This window comes from Eriocheir sinensis, chromosome 35 (assembly GCF_024679095.1).
Source record: "Eriocheir sinensis breed Jianghai 21 chromosome 35, ASM2467909v1, whole genome shotgun sequence".
In the NCBI taxonomy this organism is placed as follows: Eukaryota; Metazoa; Arthropoda; class Malacostraca; order Decapoda; family Varunidae; genus Eriocheir; species Eriocheir sinensis.
In genome coordinates this window covers 13,325,348-13,339,699 of record NC_066543.1, presented here as the reverse complement: position 1 = coordinate 13,339,699, position 14,352 = coordinate 13,325,348, and the positions used below count along the sequence as shown (strand labels likewise).

Genomic DNA, 14,352 nt, shown 5'->3' with positions numbered 1-14,352 from the left:
TTAGACATTACCGACTCACATCTATTGTTTTTATTTTTGTTTTTCTCCATGCATTATGACTTTCTTTTCTAGTCCTCCTCCTCCTCCTCTTCCTTCTCCTCCTCTTCTTCCATTATTGCCCTTTATCCTTTCCCCTCCTTCCTCCAATCTCCGTCAGTTATTTCTACAGGCCAGGAAAGAGCTAGAATGCTTTCTCATGACTGTTTTTTATAGTTCATGGTACAGGGGAAGGGTCATACTATACCACCATATCATAAAACTACCCCTGGAGATGCCCACAACTCCCGTGAAAGCCTTGTCAAATATGTGTACTTGGGCACCGAAGTGTTTAAGAATATGGCCCTGACCGTAAAATCGTGTCCATTCCCATATCATTCTTAAGTTCAGCGATTCATTGATGCTGCTTCGAAGTGAATCTGGCGCCATATGATGAAAATTGAGTTGCCAAGTTGCCGAGTAGAAACAGAGACGAGACAACTCAAATGAGCGAGAGTCGAGAGAAAACGCGCAGAGCCGGCCCAGCACTAGGACGGGGAGGTTGTGTGTCCCTTTTGTCTTGGCGAGGAGAACACGCTATCCTGCCAGTACTCTCCCTCCGTGAACCGAGGAACACCACAATGGATCAGGCACGCAAGAAGCAGCCCCCCAACCCGAGGGACGACGCGGGGTTCATCAACAGGATGGTTTTCTGGTGAGTAACAACGTTTTCACCTCTTTTCACCCGGGGTCAGGGGACGAGGTAAACAGCAAGCAGATGACACGGCGGGGAGGCGGGCGGGATCGAGGTACAGGGCAGAGGTGGGAATTGCTCCACCATCCATGCGTGGCTCTCAAATGGTATTCTTACACCCTTCAGTAACTGTTAATGATGAGTGTTGTAGTTGATGCTTGGATTTGTAGCGTCTCCGAGGACTCTCCCAGGTTGTCAATGGTGGACCGTGGCTAGACGGGTTAAATGATTATGTACTGCACTTAGATGTTGTCCTGTCGTAGATGAGCAAGTTTGACTGTCATTTAAGTAGTTTTCTACGGTAAAATATTGGAATGAATTAACTAGATTGTTATAATGATCGAGTTACGCTGTTGATTTTAGTGACTCATAAATAAACCGAAACGATTGAAGAGAGAAAAATAATAATTCAATAAAATCACCATAAAATCATATCACAGCAAGCAAAAATATCAAGTATAAAAGGGAGAAAATAAACGTAGAAAATTACCCAAGCCACAACCTCGAAACATATCGACCCTATGTGGGCAAAATCTGTCTAGTAGAGTCTAGAGACTCTAGACAAAGTATATGTATTATCCTACCGTAGGAAAAAAGGGCTCTTACTGCCGTTTCCATTCGTTTCTGTCTTGTGCCTCTTTATTGTTCACAATTTCAATGTACACGTTTTGTCAACGTCTTAATTTTATCACACCATCTATTGAATGCTTTTCTCTTGGGTCTTTGTACAGTATATCACTTGCTTTCCCAGAAGTACTTCACACTGACACTAGTAATAGGCATTATGTATAACAGTATCATCGTCAGTATGACAACAACCTGAAACCGTAACACACACACACACACACACACACACACACACACATTATATAGGATTCACACCCCGCCGCTATCCAGAGATTCGACCCACCAGTCACCTGACTGACACACTACAGTGCATTACTGTCAATCCTCCCCTTGCCCTCCATCACTTCATCGAAACTCGTATTTCTCCATGTTTGTAACGCAATTTTATTATTATTATTATTATTATTATTATTATTATTATTATTATTATTATTATTATTATTATTATTATTATTATTATTACACACACACACACACACACACACACAGTGGCGTACCCAGAAAAAATGAAAATGGGGGGGGCATATATATATATATATATATATATATATATATATATATATATATATATATATATATATATATATATATATATACTTTTTTTTTTGTTTTTTTTTGTTTACGTCGTTGCCTGTTGCGCCGGTAGGCATCTTCCTGGTGGGGCCTGATGGTCGGCCCAAGGCTTCTTCCAGGTGGGGCCTGATGGTCGGCCCAGCCCGTTCTGGCGCAGGCGAGTGTTTATAGTGGCGCCATCTTGCATTGGCTCATACTGCCCCCCGGAACTCGTTCTTGATTCGCTTGGACGGCTCCCTCTAGAGTCCGGGTTGATGGGTGGTCTTCAGGACAGCATGTGGGTAGTTTTAAGCCACTCGGCGGTGACTGAAAAATCCGAGTGGTAGCGTGGGGATTCGAACCCGCGTCGTCCATCACGCGGTGAATGTGGGCCCAGAACGCTACCAGTTCGGCCACCGCCTATCTATCTATCTATCTATCTATCTATCTATATATATATATATATATATATATATATATATATATATATATATATATATATATATATATACATATATATATAATTTTCTGTGTCCATAATTTTTCCAAGCGCAGGAATCCCATACAGCTTGGGTATTTGGGTTAGACCGTTAGGCTACATCTATTATTTTTTTTAAATACATGCATTAATACATACATATACATATATTGTACATTTTAGAAATTTGTTGGTTGCATATAAGTACAACATAAATCTGGGGGGTTTAAATAATTTGAAACGTATTTACGGTATTTTGTTACTTGAGCGAATATTGCTTTTAATCTTGTTCATTTCTGTAATTTGCACTGCAAAGACTTACCAAACAGCACTACTTACTTAAAAAAAAGTAATATACTGGCAAGGAAAAAAAAAGTTATATTCATACATGTTGTCTAGTCCTCGTTTATATAGGGTGCTGCTATAATACATATTTCTACCAAGATACATGGAAAGTGGGTCAGGTATTTTATGAGTATAAAATAAGAATTAACTAGATGAATTAGTTACCGTTAACAGTACATTGAAACTGGTTTACCTCAAATTTAGGCGTCTGTTCTTACGTGCAAATTCATTAAGGACTTCATCATGATCAAGATTTAAGTCATTGTCATTGATCATGATTTATGTTATTGTGTTCCTAAGGTATGTTTTAAGCAATTTAAGGACACTAAAGAATCGCTCATTGGTGGAAGTGCTGACAGGTAGAGTTGAAAAAATCTGCAGTAAGGTGGAAAGATTTGGATATGTGCCCAATTTTTTGGCACATGCCAGTGTCTCGACTCTCAAGAACTTGGTTTGGCCTCTCATGAGATTCATTACGCTTCCAATAACTCTGCCACCGTAGATATTCAGCTTCTACGAGATCTGCATCACCAAGAACTTTTCCATAAAATTTAACTGCCGCCTTCAGTTCACTAAAATCAGTATCAACTGAAAGAGAGGGAACAAGATTTCCCAACAAAAGACTCCTATCGGTTTCAGATGCAAACCTTTCCCTGAGTTATGTTAGCACAGAGTCCAAAAATGGGAGAAAAATATAATCTCCTCGATAGTATTCCTGCGGAGTTGCTGATTGAGGGTTAGCCTTATTTTTCTGACTACCTGATTGTTCAAGGCTTCTGGATGGTATCTCCGTACCCTTCCTCAGCTTGGGCAAAACGATGGTTGAACTTATCTCCATCACGATAGGACTGAAGTATACATCTATGCAGCTCTGTACACTTCCAAGAGCTCCCATCAGTTCTTGTTGTGACCCCTGCAGCTTCTCTGGCAAGGGTTTAGTAACACTTAGAACTGAGGTGAGCACTTCCAAACTCATGAGAAAACCTGGGTCAGTTATTGCTTTCTTGAAAGCAGTTACATGTCCAATTACTTCACAGTCCCTGTTCGTAGATAAATCAAGTGATGCCACTACTGCAGGGTATACTTTACTAAAGATTAGGCTTAATTGCCTATTGATTCTTCACCCAACGTGTTTTGCAGTAATTACTCGTATTCATTATTTCATCATTATTTACCTACCTGATTAATTGGTGTTAAATTGTCAATTTTGGTGTGTGTGTGTGTGTGTGTGTGTGTGTGTGTGTGTGTGTGTGTGTGTGTCAATCCGTTTCATATATATGTGAGTTAGTCTGAAAATTATTAATTGATCTGTTTCCTTTCGTATTTTGCGAGTCATGTTCCGCGACTAGACAAAGCTGAGGACAAGCTTGTGTGTAACAGAGGGGAGTGTGTGCGCCTCTTGGCAATACTCTGTCCACAAGGGTGACGTAAAGACTATTCTCCCTGGCAGCAGTGCCCCGTCCAAGGTCTTATGTGTTTGGCAAGGCTCCTTCCACTAGTGTAATGAAAGGTTGCTTTATGTTATAGCATGGCTTCTCAAGTATGATATACCTCAGGGGTGGTGATTGCAGTTGACAGAAATGTGTATAGAATATTGTGTAGGACGCGCTGTTTGCACACTGATCCATAATATCAATGTAATCCTCTCCCAGATTGAGGTTATGTTATGTCTGAGGTGCAAGCTGGTACTGTCTAGGTCTAGGGTATAGAAAGGCAGGGTAAATCAAGATCTAAATATATAGATCTTGGGGTAAATGAGTTCGGAGTTCGTATAGTACTAAATTATCCAATTTTCCGGAGCAAAATAGATGTATATATCTATCTATCTATTTATCTATCTACCTGCCTACTGTCTATCTATCTGCCAGTCTATGTGTTTGTTTGTTTGTGTTTGTTTGTTTGTGTGTGTGTTGTGTGTGTTGTGTGTGTGTGTGTGTGTGTGTGTACACACACCGCTCCGATAACTCAGTGGGTAAAAAACTCTGCCCTGTCAGGCTTCGGCCCGCCAGGCTGTCTCGAGCTCCTCTCCGGTCGGGATTTTTCCGCTGACAACTGACAAGAAGCGGTTGCTCTCCTTGCTTGAACAAGGAGGATGGGATGGGATGTGTGCAGCAGCACCCAGGGATCGACTACGGTATAATGAACCTTGCTCTAGTCGGGAGGGTACTTGCTGGCGATGACGAGTCCAGGTCGTGGTGAATTACACACACACACACACACACACACACACACACACACACACAGCTCAGGTAACTAACTATTTTTAAAGCATTGAAAACTAATGTGTATAATTAACCTTGCCATTTGTTTAATTATTATTAATTATTGTTGTAATTATTATAATTACTATTATTATTATTATTATTATTAATATTAATATTATTATTATTATTGTTATTATTATTATTATTAAATGGCATTAAATGAGTTAATGACTTCTGATCACTAAAATTTAGGGCACAAAAAAATAAATTTGATACACTTATGAAGATTAAGCCAAACCTAGCGTTGAGCGAACAAATAATCTTCACGCCTTTGTCTCAACCTTGGAGAAGGATCCTGCCTCCAAGGTCACAACCGGTCTTAGCTGATTGTATAGGGGGGAGAGGAGGAGGGGGGGATGGAATTTGTGACTGAATTAACTTGACTCGTCTGGCTAGCTTGACGGTCATTAATACATATTACATGTGTTTCCTTAAAAATACACTAATTTCCGGGCACCACAAGATATCATCAATCCAAGTCAACAAAATACAAATGCTAGACATTCGACATGTCCCATCACCACCACCTCCGCCATCCTGATTTTCTTTTCTAAAAACCAAAAGTAATGTCTGTGAACTGCCTGAATTTTCTCGTTTCCTTTTTAATTTCTCCACTCCAATGTTTGCGTGAGTGGGTGTGGCCGTGGAAATTACCGCACATGCTATTGTTTCGCTGGCGTCCTGTAGGAGGGAAATGGAGGGCAAGGGTGGCTGAGTCAGAGAGCAAGCCGATGTGAACATGCTCTGGGTCGTGGAGGTCCAGCCCGTCCAGTCCATTTTCACGGTTTCTAGCCGCATCCTGTTCTGTTTCCTAACCTTTCAACAGTTATACCGCTCATAATATTTTGTTGAGGAGGATGTACGCTTCAAATATGAACTTCAACGTTGGTGTGCGTTATAAAGTAAACCCTATATATTTCGGATGTCGGATAAATTGGACTTTCAGGGTTCCGGACACACCGTAAATCGGACAAAATTCCGGGATATACGACGCGTGCCCGAACAACGTTGGGATGGATGTTGTAAATTAGTCGAAGACCTGATTTATAGCTAGGAAACTGGCGGGATTATTCACTTAAAACTAGCTTTTCTGACACGGATAGCGAGCCGAATTTGTTCCGTGATTAGGGCCGCTTAAGTCAGGAGAATCACTGATAGATACAGATGAGGAAATGAGTGAGGCGTTAAACAGATATTTCTTAACTGTATTTACCGAAGAAAGATTAGACGAGATACCTCAGGGAGAACAGATCTACTGGGGAGAAGAGGTAAAAGAATTAACCGACATCAACGTAAGTAGGGAGGTCGTGATTAGACAGATAGATAGACTCAAAGTTACTAAGGCGCCAAGGCCAGATGAAATTTTTCCCAGGGTATTAAAATAATGTAAATCTGAAATCAGTGGGCAGCTAACTGAAGTTTTTAGGAAGTCGCTAGACACAGGGGTGGTGCCTGTTTCATGGAGGCAGGCACACGTTATTCCAATATTTAAGAAGGGAGACAAATCTTCTATGCAAAACTATAGGCCGATCAGTTTGACGTCAGTTATAGGTAAAATGCTTGAGTCAATAATAGCAGATAGTATTAGGGACCATATTGACAGACATAATTAAATTCACGACTCAGCATGGGTTTATTAAAGGAAAGTAGTGCCTTACTAATCTTTTATCCTTTTATAATAGAGCATACGGGGCAGCTGACAATGATGAGAGTTACGATGTAGTTTATCGTGATTTTAGCAAGGCCTTCGATAAGGTACCTCACCAGAGACTGTTAAATAAAGTCAGGGCTCATGGAATAGGTGGGAAGGTTTATGATTGGATTAGGGCGTGGATTTGCGACAGGAAACAGGGCTACCATTATCGGTAAAAAATCCGAATGGGGTAATGTTACCAGTGGGGTTCCCCAAGGTTCAGTTTTAGGCCCGCTTTTATTCATTATCTACATCAGTGACATAGACAATGGGATAACTAGTGACATAGGTAAATTTGCGGATGACACCAAAACAGGACGCACTATAAGGACAAGGGAGGATCTCAACAAACTGTCAGCTTGGTCAGAGAAATGGCAGATGCATTTTAACATCACCAAGTGTTGCGTACTAAGTGTAGGAACACGCAACCTATTACACGGGTATAGATTAGACTCCACAGCGATCGGCAGATCAGAGTGTGAAAGGGATTTGGGAGTGTTAGTGGACTCTGACCTAAAACTAAGGAAGCAATGTATTAGTGCGAGGAATAGGGCTAACAGGGTATTAGGCTTATTAACAGGACGGTAACCAACAAAAGTGCAGAGGTCATCCTCAGACTTTATTTAGCGTTAGTTAGGCCACACTTAGATTATGCTGTTAGTTTTGGTGCCCACACTTCAGAATGGACATCAACTTGCTAGAATCAGTTCAGAAAAGGATGACCAAAATGATTCAGGGGCTGAGGAACCTCCCATATCAAGATAGGCTGAAACATCTCAACTTACATCCACTAGAAAGACGAAGAGTGCGGGGAGATCTGATAGAAGTATTCAAATGGGTCAAGGGTTACAACAAAGGTGATATAAGTAAAGTTCTGAGAATTAGCCAGCAGGCTAGAACACGCAGTAATGGATTTAAATTAAAAAGTATAGATTTAGGAGGGAAATAGGCAAGCATTGGTTTAGTAATAGGGTAGTGGGGGAATGGAATAGACTAAGCAATCACATAGTTAGTGCAGGGACATTTTAAGAGTAGACTGGATAGCTACATGGACGAGGATGACAGGTGGTAGTGAGGTGTGGGTGCAGTAAGGTGACAGAGTACTGGAGCGTACGCCCGTACCGGAGGTAAACGAGGATCAAGCCTCTACCTGTAACCCCTGAAACTACACCATTGTGAGAAGTGGGGGGGATTCTGGAACTGCTCTGTGTAGACCACTCGGCCTCTTGCAGTCTCCCTGTGTTCTTATGTTCTCATGTTCTTAACAAAAAAAGTTTCAAAACGCCTGTCTCACAAGACAGTACTCAAGAGCCGAATAAATTTATATTTATGCGGACTTTCTCTACTTCTCTAAATAACACTGCCTCGGAGCCCCCCCTGGGGGGGGGGCATAAATTCCCTCAGGGAGGACTCCCCTTCTGGCTGCCGACTTGAGAGGCTACTGAGAGCAACCTCTACTCTCTTCCCTCCTACTATCTCTATTCTAAATTTCAATCCAAAGCTGGATGTTGCGCCTACGTGCGCAACGACATCACTTGCTCTCGTGCCCATGACCTTGACTCTTCTGAATTTTCCACCATCTGGCTAAGACTTCATTGTCATTCTATTACTAAATACATCTGTGCTGTTTATCTCTCACCTAACTCTACTAACTATGTAAAATTCTTTGACTATTTGAATTCTTAAGTGGAGCACATCTTGACTCACTCTCCCTTCGCTGAAATCTCCATCTTGGGAGATTTCAATGTTCACCAACAGCTTTGGCTTTCATCTTCTTTCACTGACCAGCCTGGTGAACAAGCCTACAACTTTGCTCTCCTCAACGACCTAGAGCAGTTGGTTCAGCACCCTACACGTATTCCCGACCGTCTTGGAGACAGGCCCAACATTCTAGACCTCTTCCTTACCTATAATCCTTCTGCTTACTTTGTCAAACTGCAAGAGGCCGGGTGGCTTACACAGGGCAGCTCCAGAATCCCCCCCATAATAATGACTCATAACAACGTGATAAGAGTTAATCTCGTGTTGTCTCGTCTCCACGTCTCCTTACTTGTATTACCTTATCATGTGTGTGTGTGTGTGTGTGTACCCGAGGCTGAAACATCAAGAGAGTTATATGGCTACTTTCAGAGCTGAAGTGGCAAAATATCTTCAGGGTTAAGTAGCAGGGGACTCAGAGATTGTTTTTAAGGGAGGCTTCCTTAAGGGGGTATCACACTGGGCTATTTTTCCGCCGACATCCTACCTCCAACCTCCGATTTCAGCCACTACCGCCGACACCTAGCAGACACGTTTGTTTACGTTGATCTCCAGCTCCGGCAACAATGGCCGACCTCTTCAAGGCGACGGGCTTCTATTCGAGAACTGTCACCGCAGCACTGTTACATTTTCACTGGAATGAATTTTAAGCCAAGAAAAAGAGGCATATGTGGAGCCGGCAGTGGTTAGCAAGGACATAACAGTTTGGGGTTGCCAGCAGACAGGTTAGGTTAGGTTAGGTTAGGTTGGGTTCATGACCTTAGCCACTGATGGTGATGGTTTTTACGGTCCTTTCAGTTTCTATTTTTCATTCTGCGGATCCCACAGGGTTGGGTGATCCCTCACTGCTTCTATGAGGCTCGTCTCCGCTACTCTTGTCCAAATAATTCTGGTCCCTTGGCTGGCCATCGCTACTCTCTCACGGTGTTGGTGTTTATTTATGTTAAGAGGTCAACTGACAACTTATGTTCTATTATAAAGTTTTGTTTTTGTTTATTTTTTTCTTATTCATAATCCTTATTATGTTGCAAGTTATGCAAGAAATAAAATCACTATGGCAAACTATTTTGTTTTCTCAACAATTTACATAGCATATCAGATTCCTTCTCGAAAGCTGCGGGTTGCAAATCTGCTCCAATAGTTGGCGCAAAAAGTACTGGAGGTGTGCGGTACCGCCGATTAATTGGAGGTTGGAGGAAAAATATCCCAGTGTGATAGCCCCTTTAGTGCAAAGATGAGCTGAGGCTGTGTCAAGGAAAGGAACAAAATATATTTCAAAGTTGATTGGGAGTTGGGTGCAAGAGGATTCAGAGATGACTTACAAGGTCGTTAAGGCATTTACCGAAACTTACTTTTTCACGGTATTAATCACTTGAAAATTTTCTCAGAGATCTCCAGTTATAGAAGTTGATTAAATCGGTGTTACTAGTCTGTCTGTCCGTTAATGTACTCTGTCAAGCTTCTCCGTTAGCTACCCCGCGTCGACGTCGATCGATACCATGACATTTTATTCCATGCACACCAAAGGACATTCCATCTCGCGGACAGTCTGTACCTCGCGGTCTAGCTGTAGGGAAGCTGCGCCAAGCTCTCGCACACCCGTAAGGAGAAGAAAAAAGCAGAATCTCCATCCACCCGTCAACCATAACTACCTCTCAACGTAGAAAGTAGAAAATAGACAACTGACACCATAACTCAGGAAACTGGTGGTTCATTGAATAGAGAAAACCTTAAAGAAATAGTATTGCGTAACTCTTGTCCGCCGTATATAGTGACCCATTGTTTTATTCGAAACAAGTGTACTCTTGCGCAAGGTTCAGCGAAGCGTTACAAGGAAAGTTAACGTTTCCTGCCTATGCGTTCACCATGTCTACCTCGCAAGACCGCCAATCCCGTGCTTCTTCTTGCATCTCTTTGCACAGCATCTCTGCCTCTCTCCCTCCATTATTCCCCTCCGTCTCTGCTCCCCCTTCTCTTTCCGCCTCTGCCGCCTCCTCTCGCCCCGTGTCATCCTCCCTCCCAGGACGTGGAAGGGCTGCCGGCATCATCATGGGACCCTCGGCAAGAAGACCCTCCTGTCCGGGGGGGAAGGCCGGCGTTGTCTCGTGGCTCACCATGTGGTGAGTCTCCAAGGTTCTGGTTATATTTTTTTTGTGGTCGTTTAAGCCCCCCGCATGATTATAGTCAACGGTCCACGTTTGGCACGTGTTTGGTTACATTATTTGGTTGCTTAGTTGGAAAATCGGTGATAAAGGGGAGGGGCGGGCTGAAACGAAATACCACTAACTTCGTCTTAGGATAATCCATGTTCACCGCAATTGCACGGTTGGGTCGTGGCTGTGATCGCAGGGCGCGTCAGAAACAGCACAGGTAAAGAAAGACTACGCAGGAATTGATTTTTCAAGTTGTCACTCCGGATGCAAATGTCAGACTCCCGCTGACGTAACGATGGTTTCATTAATTAATAAAGGTCAGTGTGGAGTGTAACAGCTGCTTCGATCCTTATTCCGTGTGTCTCACGTAAGTTAATGGTGACATATCGTATACACGGGCACTACGTAGGCCTGTGGTCGGCAACCTGCTAGTGGTATGTCAAGCAGCTCACGGAATGATATGTCAATGATGAATTACCTCTAGAGTTGTAGAACCAAATCTTTGCGTTGCGACTCATTGATATTTTTTCCATGAAATAAGTAAACAAACAAACAAAAAGCTTATGAAGCCATATGACTTGCCAGCCCCTGACGTAGGCAGTTCACATGAACTGAATGATTTGTTTTCTGAAATAGTTCACTCAATCACCTTTTTTTCATTTATTTACTTACTTATTTATTATTTTTTAATGTGCTGGCTATAGCACCTGTAGGCTTTTTGAGGAGCCTGGCTGACCGCCCCAGCCCTTTAGTGGTGCAGGGGATTTTTTATTTTAAGTGGCTGCCGTAGTATATAACTTGCTTGGCCCATGCTGCTCCCCCCGTCCCCGGTGCTCCTCTTGACCGAATCTGCTGAAGTTATGGTTGATAGAAGTTCTGGAGAGCATGAGAAGACACACCACCAATACGACGAACTAGAGACTAGACCATACGCGGTAGTCTTCAAACTTTTCATTCATTGGCTTCTATTATCAGCATCAGCCTCATGGCCCATTTACAAGCCTCTTGAAAGTATTAATCAATCAATCAATCAATCACTGGAGCCATACGCCGGGGGGCGCGTCACCTGACCCACCCTACGACACTCAGTCCGGGGGTCCCTCCGGGCAAGTCTCCATGTAGGCCCCCTTCTCATTTGAAGTACCTCCTGGCAGGATCTATCGACTTTTCAACCCACGAACTCTGTGGGCTTCCCTTTGGCCTCCTCCGCTCAGGATTGTCTCTTACAGAGACAACCCATTGAACAGGGTCCATGTCTCACAGCCATAGAGTAAGACAGGGAGCACAAGGGACTTGCAGATCCGGATCTTTGTCCTTCTACACAGGTATCGACAACGCCATATACTCGTGCTGAGTGAGTCCATAACATCGTGGGCCAAGCCAATCCGCCGTAAGACTTCTTGGCGAGACACCGTTGTTCTGAACTACACTACCAATAAATGTGAGATTTTCCGAGATCTCAGTGTCCTCGCCACACGCATGAGCAGACTGTACCGTTTCATCTAGCAAGCATCCAATCATCTATACCTTGGTCTTGGCCCAGGATACATAAAGTCCCAAGGGCTTCGCCTCCTCGTGCAGTGCCTCGTGAGCCATCGCCAACACCTCCAGCGACAACGCAAGGATTACTGCATCATCGGCAAAACAAGATCAGTGACCCTAGTATTACAGTGTACCTCCCGCCGTCTGGTATTCAATAATCTATTTTTGAAGAAGTGGTGACCCATTAACGAACAGTCCGTCGCGGCCACAGGGAAGATCAGCCAAGTTCTCATGGGTGTTTCTGTTCCCTGTTCATGGCGCAGAAGTCTTGCAAAACTACCAGTAGGGTCGGAAAATGCGAATGAAAATCCCAACAACTTATGTGAAAGCCCTTTCAGTTTACTATGGCTCTTGAGCGATTGTCTTGTACCGGCCCTGAACGAGACGACGCCATTTTCATAGTTCGTCCTATTTTCACATTGGACTAGCATGTAAAGGTACGGATGCTGTGTGTGTATGTGTGTGTGTGTGTGTGTAGCGGTGAAAGTCTTTTCTTGTAAGTCGGTGAAGCCTCTTAAGGACCGAAGTAAACACGGGAGAAGTGCACAGGCCTATCTTCGGCCGCATGTCCCTGATAGCTTTGAGGTTTACACAGCGGCGAGCGGAGGCGGCGGCTGTTGTTAAGGTCGCGTGCAGCTTGACCGAGGTATTAGAAAGGAAGGATCGATATATAGGGGATGTCCGTCTCTCTCACACACACACACACACACACACACACACACACACACACACACACACACACACACACACACACACACACACACACACACACACACACACACACACACACACACACACACACACACACACACACACACACACACACACACACACACACACACACACACACACACACACACACACACACACACACACACACACACACACACACACACACACACACACACACACACACACCCCCCTCTCTCTCTCTCTCTCTCTCTCTCTCTCTCTCTCTCTCTCTCTCTCTCTCTCTCTCTCTCTCTCTCTCTCTCTCTCTCTCTCTCTCTCTCTCTCTCATGCAGCAAATAATTAGAAATAAATATACAGTTAAATAAATAAAAAGTTTGTATACAGGAGCATTTCCCCGCCGCGTTGGACGTATGTTCCTGGACTTGAAACTGTCGGGTATGACACTGTGGCAGGCAGGCGGGCTTAATAATCATGCCAACATGCTGATAGTTTTATTCTTGGCCGGGGTGCAAACGTGTCTGTTATTAGCAGAGTTTTGTCTGCTCAGAGAAACTGTCAACAGTTGTGAGTTTAGCTGACGGGCTCTGAAGTTAGATCAGCCACATGCTATACATGTCTGTTTTTAATAAATTTAAATCGTGAACCAGATATGTTAAAAGTTTACAAAAAAATGCTAAATATCTTTGATTATTTGAGACAATTTCTTGTTCTTGAAAATTAAAATAATATCAATCCCTGACCAGCCATCATCCCGCAACAACTAGTAAACATACACAATCCCATCTCCCAGACACACATCTCCAAGCCAAACACCCCCTGTGCAGCCGTGGTTCGTAATCAAGGTAAAATTCATCGGAGGTGTGCGGCCAAGCATCGATTATGGAGTTTACGAGAGATGGTGAACGTGTTTAGTGTTCAACCCAAACGTGAGCACAACAGGCCTGTGGGAGCAGTGTTGCCATGCTGCTAACGCTGTCATCAAAAACCTCTAACATGTTGAGAGGATTTAGATTGACAGTCATCTCCTTAACTCAACGGTATTAACACGCCTTCCTCCGCGACACGATAAGAAGTACGTCGGCATCTCTTTCCCTAAATCTTGACAGTGTGGGAATGAATGACTTGACAAAGGAAACAGGCCAAGGAAATACCTGTTATATGCTGCCCTGTAAAGAAAAATTGCCCACCTTCCCTCCCCCTTAAAAAAAAAAAAAAAAAAAGTGATCAAATTTAGTCGCAGGTGTCAATACGCCTCTATTGAAAGAATTGATGTCGTAGGATGGAGGAAATACAGTAGAAGAAAGCCTGAGGTGGGGGTGCGAGTTCCGGTCCGGTGGGTTTATTAGGAAACAGCTACTAAATGGCTGGTAAGCGACAGCCACTTCGCGAAGGTCAATGTATATTTTCGCTTTGCACAAGTCACCGCCGCCTCATTGTTTCGCGTTTCCCAGACTTGCTGTTTCGTCACCTCCTGGTGGTCGCAGAGAGAGAGAGAGAGAGAGAGAGAGAGAGAGAGA

The 14,352-nt window shown here is 43.4% G+C and overlaps 1 protein-coding gene across 3 annotated transcripts in view; it reads left to right on the top strand.

The window, feature by feature from the left end:
* The first annotated feature begins 485 nt into the window (after positions 1–485).
* The window catches only part of LOC127007428 (ATP-binding cassette sub-family C member 4-like), a 70,503-nt gene continuing 56,636 nt past the window's right edge, over positions 486–14,352 (top strand). For 2 of the 3 annotated variants that reach the window (XM_050878431.1, XM_050878429.1), the window contains exon 1: positions 487–691. In XM_050878431.1, coding sequence (XP_050734388.1) covers positions 618–691 — 74 coding nt within the window. In that variant the 5' untranslated portion in view covers positions 487–617. Of the gene's footprint in view, positions 692–14,352 lie in introns of all 3 variants that reach the window. The other variant, XM_050878430.1, reaches the window with a different exon arrangement.